This window comes from Cladophialophora psammophila (genome assembly GCF_000585535.1).
Source record: "Cladophialophora psammophila CBS 110553 chromosome Unknown aczJe-supercont1.39, whole genome shotgun sequence".
Classification (NCBI taxonomy): Eukaryota; Fungi; Ascomycota; class Eurotiomycetes; order Chaetothyriales; family Herpotrichiellaceae; genus Cladophialophora; species Cladophialophora psammophila.
This window is the reverse complement of record NW_006912960.1, coordinates 202,928-227,256: the sequence shown is the minus strand read 5'-3', so window position 1 is coordinate 227,256 and position 24,329 is coordinate 202,928. Positions and strand designations below refer to the sequence as shown.

The 24,329-nt window shown below is 51.0% G+C and overlaps 12 protein-coding genes across 12 annotated transcripts; 5 read left to right on the top strand and 7 right to left on the bottom strand.

Moving 5' to 3' along the window:
* Positions 1–2,653: 2,653 nt before the first annotated feature.
* Positions 2,654–4,611, bottom strand: A1O5_12966 (uncharacterized protein; the record flags this gene model as incomplete). The annotated part of the gene is made up of 6 exons (XM_007753535.1): positions 2,654–3,507; positions 3,598–3,746; positions 3,824–4,118; positions 4,203–4,226; positions 4,340–4,449; positions 4,502–4,611. 6 exons carry the CDS (start codon positions 4,609–4,611, stop codon positions 2,654–2,656), a joined length of 1,542 nt encoding a protein of 513 aa, XP_007751725.1.
* A 484-nt stretch (positions 4,612–5,095) lies between these two features.
* A1O5_12965 (uncharacterized protein) lies at positions 5,096–5,772 on the top strand (the record flags this gene model as incomplete). The annotated part of the gene is made up of 2 exons (XM_007753534.1): positions 5,096–5,522; positions 5,603–5,772. The coding sequence occupies 2 exons, from the start codon at positions 5,096–5,098 to the stop codon at positions 5,770–5,772; spliced, it is 597 nt and encodes a 198-aa protein (XP_007751724.1).
* A 369-nt stretch (positions 5,773–6,141) lies between these two features.
* Positions 6,142–6,744, bottom strand: A1O5_12964 (uncharacterized protein; the record flags this gene model as incomplete). Its single annotated transcript, XM_007753533.1, has 1 exon — positions 6,142–6,744. The coding sequence occupies one exon, from the start codon at positions 6,742–6,744 to the stop codon at positions 6,142–6,144; it is 603 nt and encodes a 200-aa protein (XP_007751723.1).
* Positions 6,745–7,355: 611 nt separating this feature from the next.
* On the bottom strand, positions 7,356–9,226 carry A1O5_12963 (uncharacterized protein; the record flags this gene model as incomplete). Its single annotated transcript, XM_007753532.1, has 4 exons — positions 7,356–7,802; positions 7,884–8,172; positions 8,232–8,788; positions 8,852–9,226. The coding sequence occupies 4 exons, from the start codon at positions 9,224–9,226 to the stop codon at positions 7,356–7,358; spliced, it is 1,668 nt and encodes a 555-aa protein (XP_007751722.1).
* Positions 9,227–9,852: 626 nt separating this feature from the next.
* A1O5_12962 (uncharacterized protein) lies at positions 9,853–12,591 on the top strand (the record flags this gene model as incomplete). The annotated part of the gene is made up of 9 exons (XM_007753531.1): positions 9,853–10,011; positions 10,066–10,169; positions 10,226–10,503; positions 10,562–11,026; positions 11,085–11,277; positions 11,328–11,477; positions 11,537–12,012; positions 12,075–12,284; positions 12,383–12,591. The coding sequence occupies 9 exons, from the start codon at positions 9,853–9,855 to the stop codon at positions 12,589–12,591; spliced, it is 2,244 nt and encodes a 747-aa protein (XP_007751721.1).
* Positions 12,592–12,852: 261 nt separating this feature from the next.
* Positions 12,853–13,980, bottom strand: A1O5_12961 (uncharacterized protein; the record flags this gene model as incomplete). Its single annotated transcript, XM_007753530.1, has 5 exons — positions 12,853–12,959; positions 13,042–13,203; positions 13,288–13,411; positions 13,485–13,624; positions 13,704–13,980. 5 exons carry the CDS (start codon positions 13,978–13,980, stop codon positions 12,853–12,855), a joined length of 810 nt encoding a protein of 269 aa, XP_007751720.1.
* A 478-nt stretch (positions 13,981–14,458) lies between these two features.
* On the top strand, positions 14,459–14,785 carry A1O5_12960 (salicylate hydroxylase; the record flags this gene model as incomplete). Its single annotated transcript, XM_007753529.1, has 2 exons — positions 14,459–14,507; positions 14,586–14,785. The coding sequence occupies 2 exons, from the start codon at positions 14,459–14,461 to the stop codon at positions 14,783–14,785; spliced, it is 249 nt and encodes an 82-aa protein (XP_007751719.1).
* A 157-nt stretch (positions 14,786–14,942) lies between these two features.
* On the top strand, positions 14,943–15,967 carry A1O5_12959 (salicylate hydroxylase; the record flags this gene model as incomplete). Its single annotated transcript, XM_007753528.1, has 2 exons — positions 14,943–15,284; positions 15,341–15,967. The coding sequence occupies 2 exons, from the start codon at positions 14,943–14,945 to the stop codon at positions 15,965–15,967; spliced, it is 969 nt and encodes a 322-aa protein (XP_007751718.1).
* A 2,578-nt stretch (positions 15,968–18,545) lies between these two features.
* On the top strand, positions 18,546–19,660 carry A1O5_12958 (uncharacterized protein; the record flags this gene model as incomplete). Its single annotated transcript, XM_007753527.1, has 2 exons — positions 18,546–18,770; positions 18,857–19,660. The coding sequence occupies 2 exons, from the start codon at positions 18,546–18,548 to the stop codon at positions 19,658–19,660; spliced, it is 1,029 nt and encodes a 342-aa protein (XP_007751717.1).
* Positions 19,661–20,038: 378 nt separating this feature from the next.
* A1O5_12957 (uncharacterized protein) lies at positions 20,039–20,835 on the bottom strand (the record flags this gene model as incomplete). Its single annotated transcript, XM_007753526.1, has 3 exons — positions 20,039–20,267; positions 20,359–20,786; positions 20,815–20,835. The coding sequence occupies 3 exons, from the start codon at positions 20,833–20,835 to the stop codon at positions 20,039–20,041; spliced, it is 678 nt and encodes a 225-aa protein (XP_007751716.1).
* Positions 20,836–22,259: 1,424 nt separating this feature from the next.
* A1O5_12956 (uncharacterized protein) lies at positions 22,260–22,643 on the bottom strand (the record flags this gene model as incomplete). Its single annotated transcript, XM_007753525.1, has 1 exon — positions 22,260–22,643. A coding segment is annotated over one exon (384 nt), but the record flags the coding sequence as incomplete, so codon positions are not given.
* A 322-nt stretch (positions 22,644–22,965) lies between these two features.
* A1O5_12955 (uncharacterized protein) lies at positions 22,966–23,394 on the bottom strand (the record flags this gene model as incomplete). The annotated part of the gene is made up of 1 exon (XM_007753524.1): positions 22,966–23,394. The coding sequence occupies one exon, from the start codon at positions 23,392–23,394 to the stop codon at positions 22,966–22,968; it is 429 nt and encodes a 142-aa protein (XP_007751714.1).
* Between the last annotated feature and the right edge of the window lie 935 nt (positions 23,395–24,329).

The window sequence follows — 24,329 nt, the reverse complement described above, 5'->3', positions numbered from 1 at the left end:
TTCACTACAGTATTCCATCCGCGATCAATTAATCTACTTCTTAAAAGAGCCATTCATCTTAAATTCTCCTTAACATTTCGGTTCTAAACTCTTTCGTAGAAAAGGTTTCCTAAATAATCAGCGGACTCTACCCCTATGAGTAGCCTTATCGTCTTTTAGGGTTAAACCGATGCCCACGTGAATTTCAGTCGTTAACCTCGAACTCCTATTCAGTCGTGTCCTCCACTCTTCAGCATCAACTCCAGCAATTCTTAATGCAGCATCTTATTAAGACATTGTCGTAAAGAGCTCGAATCTTCGATGAATAGATCATCTTCCCGCGGTCGCTAACTATAATAGAGCACTTCAGGGTTTAGCGTGCACGTGCAACAACGCACAGAGGCCTATCCAGCAGATCGGGAATCGGGAACGCGTTTCTGGTTGATACTGACAACAACACCACCAACACCACCTAGAGAGGCAGCGGCTAGGGCTACGAACACCTAGCACAGCGGCAGCATCGAGGAACAGGATAGGACTAATAAAACACTCTCAGGATTTAGGTAGACGGCACTAAAAGCCATGGAATTCATAATACTCTGCTCAATCTGTAAAAAATGAATGGCACACTGCCAGCACTGTAAACTGTTCCGCACCTCCTCTCTGCCAGCCCATTTAGGTTTGACATGTGACTAGACAACTTTTTCACCTTGCCACCGCTCTACCAGCCCAGCACAGCCCATCACAGCACAGCCACCTTGCCTTGTTACACTATTTTGGAGGCATGAACTTGCCGCCTCTCACCAGTCGTCAGCAAGCCATTGACGGAATGAAGGAGCTCTTAACCTACTGGAGATTGAAGCAGAGAAACGTGGTCACTCGTGCAATTTCTCTCAATGCGAAAGTTGCAATCGCGGAGATGGATAATGAATTGGTCATCATGGGCGAATCGTTGATGTTCAAAGAGGTCGAGATAGCGACGTTTGACGAGCTTGGTGCAGTCGTCGAATTCAAACTTTACTGTGACAATAGCCCGGTCGAAGAGATACTGAAAAGGAAGAGGAAATAGGCACTGGCAGTACATTGATTGATTGATTGATTGATTGATTCATGGTCTGTCCCAGCCGCCTATTAAGTGGGCAGCTATGCAGCGTGCGACTATAAGTAGGGATAACCCTACTAACAATCCTAATATGTGTTCTGTATCTATGTACTTATCCTAAAGTGCTCTATTATAGTATATTTACTTCATAAGAGCTTTTATTCTATCTTAGTTATTATTAATAGTTAGCTCTCGGAGATAAATAAGAAAGATTTTATCGATGAATTTAATGATGACATCGAGTATTTTAGCCTCGTTACGATAATAATAATTATTAGTCGAGGTCTTAATCTTATATAGTTTTTAGTCTTCTATAAAAAGATCTTCTATATTCTTAGAAGGCTTTAGCCTAGTAGCTAGCGAGAGATCTATATATTTCTAGTACTTTAGACTCTTAGCCTTAACTCTAATTATTTAGAGCTAATCATTTTAAGTCTCTTCGCTAGTAAGAGTCATAGAGATAAACTTAATTAGCGAGGTCTCGGAGTCTATAATAATAGTTTTAATGTAACAGAGCACTTCAGGGTTCGGCGTGCACGTGCAACAACGCACAGAGGCCTGTCCAGCAGATCGGGAATCGAGAACGCGTTTCTGGTTGATACTGACAAGACAACACACCAACATCACCCAGAGGGGCAGCGGCTAGGGCTACAAACACCTAGCACAGCGGCAGCATCGAGGAACAGGACAGAACTGATAAAACACTTAGGAATTAGGTAGACGGCGCCAAAAAGCCATAGAATTCATGATACTCTGCTCAAGCTAATGAATGGCACTCTGCCAGCACTGTAAACTGTTCCGCACCCCCCTCTCTGCCAGCCCATTTAGGTTTGACTGTGACTAGACAACTTTTCCTCCCTGCCACCGCTCTACCAGCTCAGCACAGCACAGCCACCTTGCCTTGTTACAATAAGAAGTTACGGAACGTAATAGATAGGTTATAATATTAAGAAATAAAGCGACAGCGAGATTAAGAGTAAGACTAATAAAGAGATAGATTTACAACGTAAATAGAAATATCGGCGCGATCTAGAACCGTACCGAGCTTATAACTGTTATACACAGAATGAGAGTGAATCTATCTACTTAATTATGTTATCTTCTCTGGCTTTTCAGAGAGACTCTACCTATCTATATACTATTTGCCCTATAGCAACAAGCGATTCGCTGAATAGATCTGGACCTGGCCAGATCTGTCCAGACCTCGTTGTCGATCAACGGTGGCACCGAGGCTATTATAGAGAGGCCTCGGTTGAAGCATTGGTGGATTGATTGGTTTGCCACAGTGGCGCTCTGCTGTCAACACAGGATCTGACCGTCCCTTTTGATGTTAGGGGGTACCTACGTTTGACTATGTACTTTCTCTGTCATCCAAGCGTACTAGCGGGCCCGCGACTCGCCGAACCCAATCACCACCCGTCATTATATATGCCAGACTGAGCAACCTCACATCACATTCCAAGCACTCCCCCGTCTCAGTTTTGTTCCAGCACGTCTGCTGTCGGCCTGATTCTTGACCGTCGCTACTTTGAAATGATCAGGCGTATTCTCTTGGCTCGGCAGAAAAGGCCGTCAATCTTTCCACCGGAAATCTGGATGTCTCCAGTCGAGGTCATGAATTTGCCTCTCGCTGGCCTCCTGGAGCGCCTGGTGTCCCGCCGCGCTTTGTCGATCACGCTTCTTGTTATCCATTCTCATCCACCATCCAAGGAGCAGCGTGGTTAGAACGATGGTCGAGTTTGTCGCAAGATTTAGACCATTCCCTACGGGGTAATTGGGTCCGTCGGCAGGCAAGAATGACCAGGTCGAAATTAGACCGCCGATATTTCCAAACATGACCGTTGTGCCGATAGCAGCAGACCTGGCCGTATCGGACACCACATTTGCCGCGCTTTGCGCCTGGGTGAGGGCCCCAAACGAAAAAGAGCCGGCGGCAACGAGGAATGTGGCAATATATCGAGCCATACTATTCGTGGTGGCCAGAAAAATAATGTATCCTGGTATCACGATCGAGGAGCCGAGCGTCATAAAGTAGTTTCGTCGATCAAGTTTCCAACTAAACCAACAGATAGTAAGGACAACGAAGGAGCCGAATGTATAGGGAGGGACTGTAAGTAGCTGCTGAGTCACCACCGACCTATCAGGAAATATCGTGCGAACAATCGTGGGGAGGAAAAATGCAAGCCCTTGGACTGTGATATTGATCAACAGAAGAACTACCGCAGTAGTCAATCCGACAGGGTTGAAAATTCCGCGAAGCGTTTTGGGGACATCCAATTTATCGAGGAGTTCTGTTGATCCCACACGTTCGGACAAGATTCGTTGCGTCGCGAATTGCTTCTCCTCTGGGCTGAGCCACCTTGCAGTCTCGGGGCGGTCCGTCAAAGTGAAAAAGGCAATGCACGATAGGCCGACGGTGATAATTCCTGTTAGCAAAAACGAGCGTAGGTTAGCTCTTGATGCTTGAGATTCTCCGGCGCGGTCGCAGCACGGGTAGTCGAATTAAGAGTGCCGACCTTCAATAGCAAATATCATCTCCCAGCTTCTAGTGCCACCAAAGTGATCGAGACTGAGGATCGCCGAGGCCAGGACACCCCCGAACGCGCCAGCAAAGGGCCCCATGACAATATAGAGACAAAGCCGAAACACGAGCTCGCCCCTCCGACTGTAGATGGCGCATGTGTTAGCCAAACAGTCTTGGGCGAACAAGGGCAATCCAAAGTCTCTGGGATTCACACTTACTACCACCGCGACATGTAGTATGCGACTCCCGGGAGTACTCCCGCCTCGAGGGCACCGAGTAGAAACCGCACACCGCACGCCGCGTTGATATCCCGCACGAATGCAAAGGCCACTGTGGTGACACCAAATCCGAGCGAGACCGCGGGCAGGTACCAGCCGGGACCGATCACCTTGCAAGCCATGTTGGAGGGAATTTCAAAGATGATGTAGCTGACATAGAATACGGACAGGACCGTATTGTAATCGTAGCCCTTCAGGCCAAGGTCTTTCTCGAGCCCGGAAAGACGAGCATTTCCTGAGAGTGAGAGAAATGAGAGCGTCAGCCGGGGCCTGATCAACTGGTGACAATTCTGTTAATGTTGCCTTGCGTGTATCTCACCGATATTGGTCCGATCAATGAAGCCTTGGAGCTGTCAGTCTTTTAATGATCCCGTGGTATGAAAGGACGACAAAGCTGCATCCAAAATGGGAATCTTGTGGGCACAAGCATATCAACGAGAGTGCGCGTCCACTTACAAAAGAGATAGAGAATGGCTACGGTTGGCACGATGTGCAGGTCGATTTTTCGACGGAGGCGGGATTCTGCCGCCTCGTCCAACTGTTGAACTGCCTGGCCATGCCTAAGCCTGACGTCTCAGTCAGTACAAATGTTCATGTTCGCCACACATGGCCGCATACCGAGCCGGTGAGCCTTCTGGCGTGTTTTCCTTCTCAATATATTCCACTTGAGCCGATTTAGAGCTCGCCATTGACGATGGAACCTCGGAATGAATTTTGGTGGGTGACATTTCGGCTGCAACCATGTTCGTACCACACCACTGTGATAGATCGTAGTGAGGGGAGGGGGGGGGGAAGAGCTTTCGAACTGAGTGCAACTGATCTGGGCAAAAGAGTGGGAGTGGGAGTGGGAGAAGGAAGGTCGAATACACTGCCCGCTGTTTAATATGTGGGTGAAGTTCCGGGGTATTCTTGCGGGGAAAGCCTTATTCAGAGTGGTCGGGGTTGCCAGGAGGGACCGGAGACGGGGGAGAAATTACTCATCCATTCCGCCCCGGATTTCCTGAACCTCCCCCGATCAAGTGTTCAGCCCCGGTGCGTTAACCGTAATGCGCACAGCGGTTCCAAACACATCGAACGGGGATTAAACAATTCCCAAACCTTAATTTCAGAAAGAGCTCTGAAGCCAGAATGGCCGATTAAAGCCAGGCCGTCAGACTTCACACATCGGGAACGCCGCTTCCCGACGGGGCTGGGAATGTGCGCACCCCCGAAATGGCCCTAGCATGGACCAGACCGGTGGCTTTGGAAGCGGGTGGAGTTCCTGCCACCATCTATCATCTAGACGTCCGGAGGAGACCACGCAATCACACGCAACCGCACGGCACGCTTGCACAAGCGACGCAGTGTATGTCCCCGTTTGAACGACATGAATGTATCTATAGGGGCAGCAGACGCAGTCCTGGTCGAGGAATTCAACCTGTAGGCAAAAAGAAAGCCCAGCGTCAACGCGTCCTTGATGCGAACACGGCGCAGCAACACTTTCGAGACCGCCTCCCCGATCTGAGCACGCCGAGGTTCGTGACAATGGCCAAGCAGAATGCTCACGAATATGCAGAAGACTTGAAAAGGTCGGGTCAACCGCCGTGGATCTTTGCGCTGTATCAGTTGTGGCTGGAGCTTGCCAAAGAGCCTTTCAAAGGTGTGAGCGAGAATGGGGTGTGTCCATCCTATCTCCCCCTCGACAACGTCAACATCAACATTGACCTGGCTCGCGCGCAGGCGTAGTTCGACCTGATCTTCACCATTTGGAGGACGAAGCGGTCCCGGTAGATGACATTGTGGCTGCGGCAACAAGTCTCCTCGCCCAACTCTCCGACGAAGACAAACAGGTCGTCTCCTACCACGTCGACGCCCTATCACGTGACGTTGCTAAGCCTGATTTGGGATAGCACGAGGCTCTCCTTTGTTTGTAAAGAGTCCTTCTGACTCTTCCTCTCCTTGAGGCATTGCAGCCCTTCCATAGTCATTGCGACTCCTCCCCTTCTCGCTTCGCAGCCTACATGTGATACGCGCCCGAATGGCGCACATGATCCAACCCGGAGTTCTTGCTATCTCACAAGGGCATCAGGCTGGACGAGGTCAGTCCCCCAGTCAGGGACGGCGTCCTGCTTATTTTGAAGCGCACCTTGTCGCCAGAAAGTGAGTGAACCCCCCCCTCGGGGACCTGTCAAGGCGGCGGCGAGCGTGGTGCCGAGAGTGATTGATTGAGCAGTGGATCCTGGTCCTACGCTACGCAAAAGCACTGGGCGCCATGAGAATCAATCATTTCCTCGGCGAGCTTGTGCGCGCTCCCGGCGTGATGAGTGAGTACTCATACAATTTCGCTGTGGTTTACGGGCGCCGAGCTGAATTTCATCGACCAAGGCCCTTACCAGGGGACCCGGATCCTGCACGACGAAGAGGCCCTTGGGTTGCTGTTGATGCAAAGCCTGGTGGAGACACTGCAGGCGCAGGCCCAGACGCACAAGCAGATGAGGGGTCCGGAGATGCCGGAGGGGCGGTGGAATCACGATGATCAGCGGCACGTCTCCGGAGCGTATCGCGACAACCGCGGCCTGCCCTATCAGGGCATCTTGGTGTCGCAGATGAACGCCGCCTAGGTCTCGCTGGTGTTTGCGATTCTGGACCAGTTCCTCCTCTACCTGCCCGAGCGGCCGCGGGCCATGTAGCTCGCCCAGATTCGAGATTTTCTCTCCGAGACGGACTTTTCGTGGATCGGAGGCTTTAGCGACCTCGGCCCTTTCTATTATCGCATCCAAAGCCCCGTCATCCTCGTCGAGTTTGACCATCATTCGGGCGTCTTTCTCGATAACAAGGAGCCGGCCAAGTTTCACATCCACACCTTGCTTCGAATGCCCCATGGCGGAGACTACAGCCATGCCCTTCCCAAGCTGATCCCCGGCTGGCCGCAGGAGTAGACTTGGTCGGGCGATTCCGCCCACAAAACGTCACAGTGAGAATGACGGATGAGCGATTCAACCACAACTTCATAGTGAGAATGACGGATGAGCATTATTAGATTGGACACGTCCTGGCGTTCTCGCACGAGAAGCATGATAGCCTAGAAGTGAGATTATCCATCCTGTACGTGTGCTCCGACCGACGCCTGCACCCCAGTGGTCCATAGGTCATGTTTTCCGACGGGCCACAAGTCCTTGTCCTTGAACGGCCCATAAACGCCTAGGATGCATCTTGCTCGTCTGAGTCAGCCTAGCGACGAATAAACCTGGCAAATACGAAAATTCCTGCCATTCATGTCGCGTGTCTTGTAGTGATTTGTATTGGTGGAGTGCCATTAGACTGAAAACGGGCCAGGCGTATGTCTGTGTCACGGTGGATTTGACGCAAAGTGCGTTGACATATGACAAAAGAATTGAGAGAGAGAGAGAATTCTCGTGTCTATTCAGAATCGCCGGTAGAGAGCATACAAGACGTAGCATAGCTGATTGAGATTGACAACTGCACAGAACCTCTAGATCTTCTCGGACGCTTTCTTCCTTTTTTTGCACCTCACAAGCAGCGACCCCTCCAGGTCACTGATGCCAACACTGACAAGGGGCGGTACATCGCTCTTCCCATGCTCTACGGCTCCCAGCTCCGCAAATTTACACTGAGAGGCTCTAGTTTTCGCCCAGTGCTCGACGTCTTCTGGCACGCCCGCAGGGCTTGGCGCGGGCTGGTTTTTGCCGACGAGCTCAAACTCATAATCACTGAGCAACGAGCTCGTCAATTTATATATATTAGTCGTGGCGATGGTTTTCCCAATGCACTGACGACCCCCGAGGCCAAAATGCATCAGAAAGCGGGAGCGGGCGTTGGTGTCTGGTTCATCCCAGCGCGAGGGGCGGAAGGTATTGTGATCTGGTCCCCAGACGGCCGGATTATGGTGAAAAGCATGGTTGCAAACCGCAATTGAGGTCTGTGACAGTTCAGATTTGGATCAGACAAGGAGGGAGAGGAGGAAAAGACAGGGGTGTAGCAAAAAAGGCGCGACACTTACTCCTGCTTGAATGTGTTCGCCGTCAATGATAATGCCTTCATCGGGCATAACACGTCGAGCGAGAGGCATAGTGAAGACAGGATTGATGCGAAAATTTTCCTTGATGCAGTTGCGAAGATATGGAAGGGAGGCCTCAAGAAGCGTAATGGAATGGGAGGTCTCGTGGGAATTTAATGGAGGAAGGTTGCGGTCGAGTTCCGACACCAGTTTTGCAAGCATCTCGGGGTGGTGGAGAAGCTGATAGAAGAGTAGAGTTGTTGTTGCCGAAGTTGTATGAGTCCCTGCAATACTGTCGCGGAGGCTCGTGGTAAGTCGAGGGAAGAAATTGAAGTGGGCGTGGGTACTTACATAAACCCAAAGGCCTCGGTTTCTAGATCGGTCTTGGTCAGCCGTGCTCCCGTATCGGGATGTTTTGCGAGGATGAGACTAGTAAGAATATCCTTTCTCTGGGCTCGAATGCTGGTGTCATCGTCCTTGACGTCGGCCAGGTCATCCAACCTTCGAGCGACACATCTGGCTGCCAAGTCCGCACACGCCTTTCTGCCCCGGAACAGATTCTGCAGGGGCTGATATGGAACGAGAGGCAGCCACTGCTTCAATTTGCTAAGCATGGCTGGCCACGATCCGGTCGCTGCAGCCAGAAGACTATGCTCCTTTACGGGCGGGACGAGGGACTCATCGTCGCTGACCTGCACCCCGAAACTTTGGCTGAAGGCGAGCTCTCCCAGCGTGTCGATGACATAATAATGAAATGCCTTCTTTAGGTCGAATTCCTCGCCAGACAGGGCATAGTTGTCAAGCTTTTGTTTCAGAATGCCAATGTTGAGGTCCAAATACTCCTCCATCTCCTTCACGGAGGCAATTGAAAACGAATGAGACATGTGCCGACGTCGTAACGAGTGTTGCTGTCACAGCCTGGGGTTAGCCAAAGTTCAGTCTTTACACGCTTTCGAAGCAACGATACGTACTGCCTCGTCTCGCATGCCAAAGACATTTGGGTGCGCAGCGCCATAGGCATCGTAAAACTCGGTTTTGGGCATATGCCGACCGCCCTTCTGAAAGACCAGAGATATCGCGCTTTCGCAGGTTGTGCTGAGCTTATCGGGCCCGTATCGAACGAACGGGCCATATTTTTCATGGAGCTCGGTCAGACGATATGGCTGCTTCAAAGTGAGGAATTGATAGACCTGCCACAAGTCGGTAAGAGATGCCAGGAATGGTCCAGGGTATTTTGCTAGAGGGTGGAAGCATCTTTGGTACACAATGTAGGTGAGGAAGACGGTGGTGGCGATGCAGCAGAGCAAAGGAGCCGAGTGGTCTAGCACGAGATTCACAAACGCCATGATTCTTCGAATTTCGTGGTCCCTGGCGCCTCCAAGCAGCTCAGCGAAGCCGTCGCCCGGCACTCGTATAAATGGTCTTCTGCTCTGGGACCTGCTCTCCCGTCGGCCCAGGGGTCGTTCATGCGGAGTGATTCGCGGCGCGGGCGTGTCCACACCCACAAATCGGATTCGAAGTGCCCGACGACTTTCATCCCCTCCCCGGAGAGCCGGGCCAGACAAACTTCTCGTGTGGCAAGTTGCAGCATTCTGCAGCACTCACAGGAGTCGATCTCGGTCTGTCCCGCTCATCGGTCATATTGTTGGATCCAGCGGCCATGTGCAAGGGCTCTGGTGTCCAGATTGGCGGCCGACAAGTGAAAAATTTGGTGAGGTTTTTGTTGGGCTCGCCAGAGTTGCCTATTTGCGCCCAGGCTTGGAACGGCGCACACTCGATCCTCGCGCCCCTCGTCCCGCGTATGCTTCGCGGCCAGATTCTATAAGCACCTCTCCTTCCGAGCGGGTGGTTCTGATTCTCCTCGTTGATTTCACATTGTTGTCTCGGGCCTAGTCATCGGCATATGCATGTCAACTTGCCGACACGCTTGCATATCGAACGAATTGGAACGAATTGGAACGACGTTGCCACCATGAATTCCAGGACTGCGTCGGAGCTTGCGACAAGCCCTGGCAACCATTCCCCCCCTTCTGCCATCCGTCCTATACCTCACACGACTGCGCGCTCCAAAGTCGTCAAACGCAGCCGAATAGCGCTCGCCTGCACACGCTGCCGGAACCGCAAGTCTCGGGTACGCTTCACCTGTGCTTACCGTCAATGGGTCTAGAGTCTGAACCGGTTCAAGTGCGACGGCGAGCGGCCGAGGTGCCGCTCGTGTGCTCAACTTCATCTCCATTGCGAATACCTGCAACCGGCTCAGCCGAACGATGGAAATCAACGCTTCCAGAGGTATGTTGAGAGCGGGCCCTTTGGCAATGGCACCGGACTAAATTTTGATTGTACAGGAGGGCACAACTACTTGCAAAGGTCCATGAGCTGGAATCCAGGCTCGGCGCCGGTCAGCCAGAGTTTCCTTCAAGGCCACTGCTTGGATACTCGGTGGGGCCAGGGCCAGATGCCGATGATTCCCCCACGGCGTCATCACCAATGCCTTCTATTCACGCCCATACTTCGGCGCAGCCCAGGATATCCGACAGCATGGACTCAGATCAAGAAGCTGCCGTCGATTTGCTGGCGACTCTGACATTCAACCAGGAGTCCGAATCGAATATTGGACACTTTGGTCGGGATTTCATCTGTATTCATCTCTTCTCCTCCTTTATTGACGTCTACCGTCGTAGGTCCTTCTTCCAACCATGCCCTCTTTCGCACTATATCGGATGCTTTTGCTCGCATTGTCAGCATTGCCTCGTCTCAACGACAGAATGTAAAGTCCAGGGAGCATAGGCCATCTTCCAGCCGACTGCAAGCGAGGCCAACACAACAATCGGCGAGGCAGATTAATCCTAAAGACATCACCGCGACGGCAATGCCGCCCGAGTCCGAATCATTGGTCTTGATCGACCACTTCTTCATCTCGGCAGGAGAATTTTTACCATTCGTGAGCCATTCAACCTTGGTGTCTCACTGTAACAGCTTGAGAAATAGCAAGTCTCAGCCACATGTCGGTGCCAAACTGGCTCTGCTGAATGCTGTATTTGCGTTGTCATCGGCATCCCTAGGTGAGGGCAACTCCGACGCCTTTATATGTCGTGCCCTTGCATGCTTAACTGAGCGTCAACTTAGAGGAGCAAGTATCGAGCTAGGTTCGTGATGCATAACGTATCGTGGCCCGCAGAAATTCTCGATTAACGTCTGACATAGTCCAAGCTCTGCTGTTGATCGCCACTTATCAGCAAAACCATCAGTTATCCATCACCAGCTGGACATATCACGCTCTTGCGGTTAAGACAGCCTTTCAGCTTGGGTTGCATTCCCCGCTCGGATACAAAGAATATGGTCTGCAAGAAAGCGAACTGAGGAAGAGGTTGTGGTACAGCTTGATCAATCAGGACAGGTATGCCGCTAACAGGCATCGTCTATGCCTAGTTTCTAACCACTCAGCAGAGTACTGAGTCTGTCGCTGGGTCGGCCTTGCCTCATCCCAAGGCAATACATCCGCACTCAAAATACTCTTGACCCGCGCACAATCCCGCGTGCCATCCCCGTCATAGCTCCCAATCATGGTGATAGTGTCATCTACCATCATCATCACACGTACGAATCTCAGGGGTCTTTATAAAAATGCCACAACTAGTTGCTAACAGAATCTGCAGTTCAGTGTGCGAAATCTTTGAATCGGTCATCCATCGTCTGTATAACGACAATATTGACTCCGACAAGCCCGTCCGAATCCAAGATCTCATCACCCAAAGGCTTCCTCTCCAATGGGAGCTGGAAACATGGCGTCAATCGCTAGACCCCTCTTATCGGATCATTTCGACACTTGGCTTCGATCGAGGTTCACTCTCGTTTCCACCGGGTACCCTTCGGTTTCAGCTCGTTCTTTCTGCTCACTATTATCGTGCCCTGATGCTTATAAATACCCCTGTACTTACCTGGGCCCTGAGCGAGACAGTTGACACACAGAAGTTGAAAATTGACTCGGGCCTGATGTCAGAACATATTGTGCCAATCGTCAGCCATGGCTTCAAAGCTGTTCGGGAGCTTCATCAGATCATCCAGACTATGAGCACCTACGATGAGCGGTTCCTTGATCAGACGGTTGCTTGGTGGACGTGTAGCTATACCAGTAGGTGCCACGACAACCCTGGGTTGAACCTAGGCACAATCCTGACCGCTGATCTGTTACAGTGCTCACGGTTAACTTGAACCTTTTTTGTATTCTTCTGCTCTATCACCAACATGGCGACATTATATCCTCCGTCGGGATCTCTTTGGCCGAGGTTCGCGAACAGCTTAATGAAGGGATACGAACCATGAAATATATTCAACGGACAAGCATCATGGCTCGCAAAGCTCGGCAGTGCCTTGTTGAGTTTTTGGAGGCGTTTGACTCTCTCGGTCAGTTGGGACAACCAATCCTTTACAAGTTGTCAGTTTTGTTTTTTACAACGTGCTTTTGACCGTGGAGGTCCGATCTAACTGATCTTTTTCTCCAGTGTCTCAACAACACGCCACACCAGACAGCCTGATGGATCATTCCGCGGCGGAGATCACATTGATTCCCGCAGAATCAACTTTCGACTATGAACCAAACAACTATACGCAAAGCATAACTCAGGTTGCAAACGACTTCCTTTGGCAGTACAGCCAAAGCAACTTTCTTGGCGACAATCAAGGGATTTTCTGTGGCGAAGAAGTTACGTGACCTCTTGGCTCGATGGAGTCTTCTCTTGTGGATAGGGAGAAAACGACCACAGGCGGTTGAGTGCCCCTACATATTCACCGAGAAGCTCATTTTCTGCCTTGTCACAGCCTCAATGCACAATATTGGAAAAACTTGAATAACGCACTGCTGAGGCGATCAAATGTTCAAAGTTTTCTATCCATCCAAAACGCCATCTAAATAGAGGATGACCAAATGGCAGAGGGCTCGTGCTTGGATTATCACACAGCATGCACACATTCATTATGCAAACTCTACATAGTTTCTCAACGTGCCGATTTTGGAAATTTCTACCTCCATCACTGTATCAGGCTTCAGGTATTTTGGTGGATTAAAACTAGCGCCAACCCCTGTTGTAAATAGAACAAATCAGTTAACGCGAATGCTGTAATATTAATGAACAATAGTTATGTTCGGTCGGAGTTAACTTACCGCCAGGAGTACCTGTCATGATCACGCTTCCCTTTTGTAAAGTCGTACCCGAGCTCAGATATGAGACTATATATGCACAGCTAAACAAAAGGTCGTTCAACGCCGTGTTTTGCCTCACTTCCCCGTCCACGATCGTTCTTAGATGCAATTTTTCAGGGTCGCCTACTAAAGCCGTTGAAACGATACAAGGGCCGAGAGGCGCGTAGCCGTCAAAACCCTTGGAAAAACCTCACTGAGGGATCTTACCGGCATACGCAGGGTCCCTTTGATGCTTTCTGGAGGAAAGGTCATTGCCGCAGGTGAATCCGGCAACGTATTCAAGTGCGGTATCGATAGATACATCTTTAGCATCTCTGCCCATGACGGTACACTGACCCGCACCAAACGTTAATGCGCGAACAGGAACCAGTAAAGATCAGCTTGAAACGGTCGGGCAGACTTACCAGTTCTCCTTCGTAGTCGGCCTGATCGTCCTGACAGATTTTAGGAATGATCACCGCAGCATCATGGTCATTCACCGTGGTGTTGGACTTGAAGAAAATGGATGGGAATGGCGGTGGCTCCCGGCCAGGAACCTCCAGAACTATACGTGTTCTCACATCAGCTTGCAGTGTCAAATACAAAAAATAAAACCGATTATTGGGAAATGGAGATGAACGTACTGTGTCGAAGGTAATTCAATCCAATACATCTGAGGATGGGAACATTGCTTTGAGCAAGGGGCCCTAACAACTTCTTCACAGCCACGACTTCTTCACTGACGTAGGTTGCCCCAGACTCGTCGTACAGATCGTCGCCTACGATGACCTTTGCTTGGAGGGCGTCTGCCTCGGTCAATTTGCCTATGTCGACGTCGGAAGCAGGAAGAATCGGCTCTCCCCGTAGGACTCGGCCGTCGGGGGCGACGAAGCGAATGGCACGAGTCCACGCAACCCTCATGATGGCGGACGGTGATCGAAAGCCACGCGTGTGATGGTGATGAGCTAAGCAGGAGTCACAGAGGCGGACAGGCCGTCTGTTCTTATGCCGTCGTCACCGTTTCTTGGTGTAGTAGGGGGCGCGTAAGAAACCAAGGGGAGTGTGTTGATTGCAGAATCTGCCTGCGGTCTGTACTATATAAAGTACAATTGCTAGATCACGTGATATCACGTGCGTATGGCGTTTTCGGGATTGAGGTTACTGAATCGTTCTGGAAAGTGGGTCGACAACGAGACTTCGTCCAGTAGGGTACGTGTTTCCCGTTTCCCGCTAACCTTATCTTGAAGCCGATGGAAGCGTCGAAATAAAAAGCCCTTCAGGCTTAAAATTGCAAGATCGAGCTGATCGTTGAAGATGTCGCTGTCAAACACGTCAATCGACAATCAATAATCGACACTCTGCCGTCAACACAGCAAGAGCGCTACAGATGCCAAACAACATGAATCACGAGGGCGTAGAATCGTTGAAGATACGCATCATTGGAGCAGGTGAGCCCTCCAGTTGACACCGTATTCATATGCCGGTATGAATCTGCTGGTGAAGTCTCCCTGACCACCATTGCGTAGGGATTGGAGGGCTGACGACCGCCCTCTCACTTGCACAGTCTGGCTTCCAACACATCCAAGTATTCGAAATGGCGGCTGACCTGGGATTTGTCGGAGCGGGCATTCAGCTCGCTCCCAATATAGCTCGTGTCCTTGACCGACTAGGGGTGTGGAAAGAGATCGCGGAAGAAGCGGTCGCGTGCCGCGACACTTCCATATGAGGTACGCCAACTACTTGGGACTTAGCAGACTAAGCTGTGACAGAGGCTTTGCGCCAAAAAATTACCGGCTGACCATTGCGGAGTAGATGGTGCTACCGATAATGAGCTCGCTCACATACCGCTGGATTATATCGAGAAAACCTATGGTTACGAGCACATGGTCGGCCACCGAGCCTCTCTTGTGAATGCCCTCTACCAAGGTTGCAAGCGGCAGCCGGCCATTCGGTTCGGCTTTTCGACAAAAGCCCAAGGGCTCGCATCCTTCTCGCCGAAACCCAGCTTCACTGCAATAACACGCTCTGGGACTCCTTATCAGGTCACTGCCGACATTCTTCTCGCGGCCGACGGTGTCAAATCCACAATTCGCCAAAGCCTCTTGGCAGCCCTTGGTATACAAGACAATGTCCAGGACACGGGCCAGGCTGCGTATCGGATCATGTTGACGAGAGAGCAAATGCAGCACGACTCCGAACTGCTGTCTTTAATCAACACGGAGCGTGTGACGCGTTGGATCGCGCGAAGCGTCGCATCATTGCATACCTGATTGCCAACAAGTCCATTTACAACCTGTCGACGACACAACCGGACGTCAACTTCGCCGCCGCCGCCTCTACAACATATACGACCAAGGGATCCAAAACATCGATGCTTCAGGTCTTTGGCGATTTCTGTCCCCTGATCCGTCGCATGCTCGACCTAGTCCCGGACGGCGAGGTCTGCGAGTGGAAATTGCGAGGCCACCAGCCCCTGCCGACGTGGATCCAAGGGAGTGTGGCGTTGCTGGGAGATGCTTGCCATCCGACTTTACCTCATCTGGCTCAGGGAGCAGTCCAAGCGATCGAAGACGGTGCAGTGCTTGGCGTCTGCCTCTCCAGGATCAAAGACACCTCACCAGAAACGATCTACGGCGCTTTGAAATGCTACGAGGAGACCCGGAAGCAGAGAGCCGAGACGTTGGTGGAGATGGCGGCATCGTCTGGGCGAGAGCTGCACTTGGGTGAGGGCGCTGCCAAAGATGAGCGAGACCTCCAATTTGCGAAGCTCAAGGCGGCGCGTGGCAAGGGGAGAGTCCCAGATAAGTGGGCGGATCAAGACGTGCAGAAGCTTATCTACGGCACGGACTGCATAGCCATGGCGGAAAAAGCATTAGCCCTGCAAAATCATGTTGTGGCAGTGGTATAGATTTGTCGGGGGCGGGGTTGCGCAAACAGGGTATCAAAAGGAGTCTACATTTGCTCTGCCCAAGTCTATCCCCTCCAACATGGGCGTCTTCTCCTATATAGGCGTCGCCATCGACAGGCCCTTGGGTAGATTGTCTCCGTCACCTGGTAGGCGCTAATTTATATGCGTACGAGACCTAGGCAGCCCCGCCCTCTATCGACGAACGGTGTCCTACGCCCTCCATAGATCAAGCCTAATGGGGGGGCCGAGAAGGGTCGCAGGCCAGAATTTGAGAGCAAGACTCGGGCGGTCCGAATCCGGGCCGATATCGTACACAAAAAAGTGTTGAAAGAGGGCGGCATCGTAGTCGACGGAGTTAGTTTCGACACTTGAGATTTCTCGGCAAGCTCCAGGAACTGAGCGTCTTCTGCTAAAAGATCCATTTGGGTTCCTCATATTGTCTGAAACTTGGATGGCCACCCCAGCTCCAAAACTTACCCACTTATCCGCAACGGTTTTGAAGTTTTCATTCGCATGCTCTTGCTAGGATGGATCCCGTCACAGCGACAGTCACTTTCGTAGGATTTGGCGCCAGCCTTATCACACTTGTGGCTGTGATGGCCGATACTTCCAAAGCACTCTCGAGATACAACGAAAGTTCAAAGACACTCCGAAAGCCACTGTGCGACTGCAACAAGATCTGCAACACCTTCGGCAATTACTTATCACCAGTCAAAATCGATCTCTCAATTATAAGGGGGTTGACTGACCACAAGAGTAGCTGGACCTATGGAATATGTTTATCCTGGCAGCTGGAGGGGGACATTTGCGACTTGAAAGGAAAGATATCTACGTTGGGCCTTTCAAACGAAGGTGAAAGCACGGATTGGCTACGTCTTCGCCGAGGGTACAATGAATGAATGCCACCTGCGACACTCCGCGCACATCCAGAATTTGTTGATGGTGCAGGCTTTAATGAATGAGTAGGCCTTATTCATCTCTGCGCTTAAACCTCATGGTCTCAAGTTTACTTGGACTGTAACCAGGGTGGTTTTTGATACTAGATCGAAAGTATCGATAATACTTTCGATACTCTTGGCATTTGCGATTTAGGCATGGTAGGCGCTAGAGTAGGAAAGGAGGCCCCCAAAATAGACGAAGAAGCCCCCTAAAAGGAAAAATATAAATAAAGCTGGTTTCAGCGGACCTTTAGGCGAGATTAAGGGAGCTCGGGTATGATTTTAGGCGTTCCTGTTATCGATACTTTCGATCCAGTATCAAAAACCACCCTGACTGTAACCACTTAGACACTGGCTGAACTTCGTGACGGCGAATAACATGAGAATCCTCGACGAGACACGTGCTCTTTCTCAAGCGATCAGCCCCAGAACACTGTCGCTCGATTTTCGGCATCCTACTGGTGTCAGATCTCAACATCGCGTCTCTCATCGAAGTGGTCTAAGCCTAAAATCATTACACGGCCGCGTTGGTACTGTTGCTGCTCGAACAAGGATGGCTTCTAGAACGTGAAACGACGGCGAGCTTGCAGCAGAAATCCATGTTACGCCCGTCAAAGAATCACATCAGCAATTTTTCCCGCGACTCACGGCATTCTTGTATACCCAGGGAGCCCAGGGAGCTCACAGTCGCTCACAGCTCTTATATCGAGGCTATGAGCCCTTATAGACCATCTATTTTTAGTAACTTTTATAATATACTTATTATATAATATTATTAAATTTAAAAAGGTCTTTCCTATTTCGGAAATAAGATTTACGCTAAAAGCGAATAACTTGCTAAGTCTTTAACTTAGTGAATACTAAAGCTATTAAGCTAATAATTTAAGATTTAGTTTAAAACCTTATATTTTATATATATTTACTCTAATTCTAATATAACATAATTTTAATTAGTACTAGTTTAAACGACTAGTATAATTATATATTCGTAAAGTTATAAATTATTATATTAGCCTAGGGCTCTCTTAGAGTAGCTCAGCGAGCCTAGCGGTCTCATGGGCTACGTAAGACGCAGACTTACCTTGATAGCCTAGGGCAGCTCAGGGCTCTTAGGGTCGCGCGGGAAATTTTGCCGATGTAGCTGTTACGGATTCGGCTAAACATCGGAAGGACGGACGCCTAATACAATCAGGCCACCAGCCAAGAGATGCGACTCGAGGAGTGCATCCTTATTACTAGCACACTCCCCGCATAGGAGGCGCACTCTTTCCTCTCTTGTGCTTTGAGTCGTGTACAGTATCGACCATATACTATAGGGATAACTTATATACACGCTTATCGTTAGACTCTATCTACTTGCCAAGGAATCCCTAACAGAAAATTATATATATATATATATATGTCAACAACGCAGGACATTGGGGAAAATTCTTGAGAAAGCAGTGTCTCTGTAAATTCGGAGATGACGCTTTGATAGTGCACGGGATCAAGAATTGCACCGAGGGTCCGACCCTCCGACCCTCCGACCTCGTGTTCGCAAAAAGGGTGGACTGACACATCAGGCATATATTCAGCGACAATGGACGATGCATCACTTATAAAGGCCTGAAATTGCTGTTGATCAGCGGGTCATCTGCAATATGTCTCCCCCGGCTGTGATGAGAGCATGGCAATATTCAAGCACCAAGGGCGGCCTCGAGAAGAACCTCCGCCTCAATGAGTCTGCCCCAGTACCGCAACCGTCCCGCGAACAGCATCTGGTGCAGGTGTTAGCCGCATCACTCAACCCTGTCGACTACAAGGTCGCAGAAGTCAGGCTTTTTAGCCGCTTCGCTATTCGCAAGCCAGCAACTCCCGGCATCGATGTAAGCTCGCTCCTTTGAAGACCAATTTGCCGTGCGAATGTGGTTTCCCCCGCGAATGGCAGTACAGGCTGACAGACATCTAAAAGGTCGCAGGCTATCTTGTCACCCCCGCAGCCGGATCGTCGTTGAAACCTGGCCAACTTGTCTTCGGGGCGTCAGGAACAACACCTTGGGCCGGAGGTGGCTTGGCCGAATACGCCATCTCGAAAGGGGATCAACTGATGGCCCTTCCGGACGGCATAGACCCGATATCGGCATCGACAGTTTCTGTGGCAGGATTGACTGCTTACCAATCCATCGTCCCCTATGTCAAGTCCGGAGACAGCGTCTTCATCAACGGCGGCTCTGGCGGAACAGGGATCTTCGGCATCCAGATTGCGAAAGCCGCGGGGTGCAACGTGACGACAACCTGTTCTAGCGGCAACGTCGAGCTCTGCAAAAGTCTCGGAGCGGACGCGGTCATCGACTACAAGAAGCAGAATGTGCTCGAGGCTCTGAAGGCCAGCGGGCACAAGTTTGACCATGTCGTCGACAACGTCGCCTCCAACTTCGAGCTCTACTGGAAGTGCCACGAGTACACCCGGCCCGGGGCCCTGTTCATAGTCGTCGGGGGGCAACTTTCTCGGGCCTTCATCGTGGACGCGATCCTGAGAAAAATGTGGCCTGCCTTCCTCGGGGGCGGAAAGCGGAAGTCGGTCTCGTTTTTGACAAAGGCGAAACCAAAGGACCTGGAACAGATTGCTGGCTGGATGAAAGAAGGCAAGGTGAGAGCCGTGATCGACGAGAAATTCTCCTTCGACCAAGCTCCTAAGGCGTTTGAAAAACTCAAGACCGGTCACGCGAGAGGGAAGATTGTGGTCGAGGTTTCCTCCTCGAATGCCCTCCAATGAGCTTGTCCCAGTCCCATCGTGATATTTATGGATGTTCGTTGCCCTGCCTTTGAGGTAGTCCTAGTCGCTTATCCACTACCATATACCCTCTCTGTAATTGCAACTTAGCTAGTCGTATTCTCTGTCTGCCGATCCTACCGAGTCCAACATTCTCATCCAGAACAGGATCTTAAGTGTTGGCTTCCTCGTCGTAGCTGGATGTGGAACACTTGGAAGTAACCCTCGCCATGAGGGGCTCTCTGTATCTCTTTCTCTTTCTTTCTCCTCTAGGGCTGAGAAGGCAATGCCATACCAATAAAGAATGCCGGACTGTCTATATCATGGTTCTTGTAGCTAAGCATCGCAATCGCCCCCGGTGAGAACATCATCGGCAATGGGTCATCTATGGGGGTATTTCAGCCATCGTTTGACAAAGCAACGGAGGATGAGGCCGTGTGCGACCTGCTCGAAAGTCAGATTCGTCGGGGCAGAATAGCCATTGGCCGTGTTAGGATGGAGCCCTACCAGCACGACATCAACCGGCTTCTCTCCATTCATATGTGGCGCCTGGACCTCCTTGATCTGTGCAATCAAGCGATCTAGCCTCTCAGCCACCTGTTGCGGTGATCTGTTCAAGAGGTCCACCAAGTCAGCGTTGATTCGTCCTTCATTCGTTCCAAGCCGCATGTGACAGAGTTAGAACACTGGTAAAAGCATACTCGCCGCCTTCACATCCATCCCTCCAGGTATTGTACTTGCGGTCTTGATCCAAGCCTTTGGCTTTTCGTGTTCGGACAATCTCGTCGACCACCAAGCCCTCGTAGTCGCCGTAGTCCCACTCGGCGATATCCTCGGTCAGTGTGACCTTGTCATGTGAGACTTCAGAGCCGCTGTTACGAAACAGAAGACGAAAGGTCTGCTGTGCCCGCATCCGTGGGCTAACCCACACACGCGCTATCCGATCCGGGTGGATAAGCTTGCCAGTGCCGACGAGCAGCTTTGCAGTGCCCTCGACCTGGCGCTCGCCCTCCGCCGTCAGTGCAATGTCTGTTCTTCCCGTGTAGCGGCCGTTTTTGGTCCACTCGGTCTCGCCTAGAGTTGCACACGTATTGTTCAGTTTATTGACTTTCAAGTCTGATTTAGAAGGCTGCCAGAAATTCAACCAAATCACTCACCGTGGCGTCGAGGTCAGACATGACATTAGTCAGATCTTACGTGGTAGATCTGAAACTCGAACCTTTTGAGAGGGCAATGGTAGAAAGGTTAGATCCGTGATCTAAAGAATTATGCTTTTGTTGGTGGTGGAGAATTACCTCTCCGCCCATCAGGTATCGAGGAAGTTAGGTTTGAACCTGCGCGTTTGGAACAAGTACAAGTAGTCGGTACGAGCGAGAAGGTAATCGATTATCTGCTTCGACGTCATCCTCCGTATTTCCCCGACTGAAGAAACGGATACTGCCGCAGAGGAGCAAGGAGCACAAGGAGCAGCAGGAGTCCCCCCCTGCACCAACCCACTTGTAGTGGAGGTATAAGCGAGAACAGTCCGCCAATCCACGCGGTTGTTTTGCTACTCGGACCGTGGCGGGGTAAATATCGCGCTTGTGCGGCCTCGATGGTCTGGTTCCTACGTTCACCAGGGCCCATAGACTTGAAACTGTCGATCATCACTCGTATCTTATTGAAGAGGTCAGTGGTATATCGCCCAGTCGTCCAATACGTCTAGCCTAGTATTTTCCTATCCGCTCAAACCCTCTTGGCAGTCCAGCCATCAGTTATCGTAGGGCTAACTACAGCAGATTCAAGCTGAGCGAGGGCTTCCGCCAACTCCTCGTGAAACGACGACTTTGCAGAGAGGAAAAGGCCCGACTCGACTAAACTATCAATCGAGCGACACTCGGCTTCCTCCGCTGTGGCGATGGCTATAAGCCCCTCGAAAGCCTGTAACATATCTTCGCTGTAGTCGCGACGTTGCTGCAAGACTTCTATACTTGCGGCAAGGCTGTCAGGCCTGAGATCTTACTGAACCTTCATCGGATGCGTCGAGGAGAGAATATTGATGGTTTCGACGTCGGCGTACTCCGCAACGGCCGAGAGGAGATTGACACCCGAGGGTAAGCGCGAGTACGTGAGCTTTTGCTACACCTATTTTGTAGTCATACAAATGCGTGACAATCCCCTCCAGAATGAAGCATGAACCTACCTCTAAGGCGTGCAGTGGTGATATATTCGTAGCCGTGATCAACAAATCGTCTCAAGACTGCATGGTTATTATGCATGATTGCTGTTGTGAGCGGAGTCACGCCGTTGCCAGAGATGGCATTCAGATCCGCACCATACTAGAGCAACAGGCGTGCACATTCGACGTTCTATGTACGAGCGACTAAATGCAAGGTCGTCGACCCTTCGGGGTTGCATGGCTTAGGGGTTGCGTCAAAGTCGAGAAGCAATTTGAGCATTTCCGGCATTCCGGCAAAGCCCGCGGCCGTCAAGGGACTGCTCCGGTATATACCTTTCGGCATTATTGGATTCGGATTCCCGCCTCTCTCGAGTATCAGACGGAGACATGGGATGTTGAGACTGTCGACAAGATGTAGCATTGGGGTCCCCGGGATTGGCTGACATCCTTTGGGTGTGCTAGCTTTTGACTGAACAGGAATCTCAGACCATCGATGTTTCCTTGCATGGCGAAGTTGATGGACGCAGAGTCATCTGGGATCCTTCTCGTTGTCGACAGCTGGATATGCATCCCCCTTCGCGGCAGGTTCGTAAGGTACATTTGTAAATTCATCGATATGAACCACGAAGGAAACCAGTATTCCATGTTAGCAGTGGCGGTTTGTCGATCTCTACACCCTCTGAAGTCGCAGGGTTTGCTGACGACAGGAAGGCCCGAGTATCCGACAAATATTTTGCCGAGCACATTCTCCATCATCCCTGGCGGCGCTAGCTTGAAATTCCGCTTTGCATGGCAAGCACAAGGACACCATCTTCGACATGGGACGCGGTGGGAAGCAACAACGCGAATATTTTGGGTACTTGATTGGTTCTGATCGAGCCTTGTAGTTTGATCCGGAACAGACACATCCCGCGCTTGCCCGCTGGCCATCAGCCTTTGCAGAGCGTCAAGGCGAGCACTAAGATCCTGATGTTGCTGTCCCATGCGGGAACTTAATGCGAGATGATCTGTCGCAGTCTGGTTGATGGACTCCTGCATCTTTTCTGAGGCTGATGTGAGGATGGTGACTTGGCGAAGCTCGAGAATAATGTGATGCAGATCCCGCCCAAGTCGATGGTCAGTCGATTGCTCTCCAGTAGAAGGATAGATTTTACGAGTTGGAGGCCCCCAGCATCAAAGCCAAAGTCGTTTTGACAGAGCGTATATCTTCGTGAGAGCGTTGGAATATTGTCCTATATCTAAGCCAGATGGCGCTGTTGGCGATGATCTTGATTTTGCTTCCCTTGCAGGCGTCTTCGAAACGGTGAAGGGCCTTTACGAGATCTGCGAGATGGCCCTTGGTCCTATTCAATATTGGTTCGAGCGATCCTTGTTCATTGTCCGGGACCAAAGTCTGCTGATTGAGTGCATCCTCGACCTGACGTAACACCGCTTCAAAGTCACTGACCTCGTTCTTTAAGGTGTAGATGCGCCTCGGTAACTCACCGAGGTGCCGCAGCTCTGAAATGGCCTTGCTCACGTGGACGGCCGCTGCAACAAGTCCAACAACACTGGCAGCGATAGACAAGGGGTCTGCCATGTCGCTGAATTGATACTTCAGAGCAGCACGGTAGGTGCGAAACCAGTGATAGAGAGATCGTCGCAGGAAAGAGTTTTGAGTTTCACGCTCCGCGCCAACCGGCCGGCTGGAAGGTTGGAAGGCATGATCCGAGGCGGAGCTGCTTTGCCTTTAAGCGTTTTCGTTTTTGGGTCTTCTCGGTATTAAACAAGCACGGGCGGCGGACGACCTGCCAGTGAGCCTTCAGTCCACACGCAATCTAGGTTCTACCTCCTTTTGACTCCGTGGGCTTGAATGTGGGCCGTGAACGTGAAGTGATGGGGTTTCTGCTTGACCGAACCACTCTTCAATGTTACAGTGCAGCAATACAATGTGAAGGTATCCGCCGCTTGGAGGGTTTGGCACTGGAGGATTTAGCGAATCCAGGGACCACAAGCTTTCTTCCTCTTGGCACCGTAGGGAGCCCAAGGGGCCCTTGTATAATCTCAACTTGAAAACGAAGTTCACGTGCGACTGGCCTAGCGCCGTGCCTGGACCGTGCGGGGATCCTTAGCCCTCAGACTCTTCCTGGCCTTCTCCACCGTATTATGTAGCGCCAACGACGCAAAGGTCTCGGGGAGCTGTCGAAGGGCCTCGGGGTCAGTTCTTCCCAACCGATAGCTGTGCTGACCAGCCCCTATGGAACTAGGCGAGCAAGGTCTCGGAAGGCTCGCGTAGATCATCGGGCGTATGATGGACAAGGGAGGCTAGTCGTTTGGATTCCCTGTGTGGTCAACCTGTGCGAGAATTGTTACTCCGTAAAGATTGCAATGTGTCCATGCGCGCAATAGTTTTGCAGCCACAGTGAGATTGAGAAATGATAAACAACAAACAAAGAATACTATATACGCGAGGGCACGAGTTAGACCTCGAAATCATGCCCCGGATAGTTATGGAGACATCCGATAGGCAGAGCG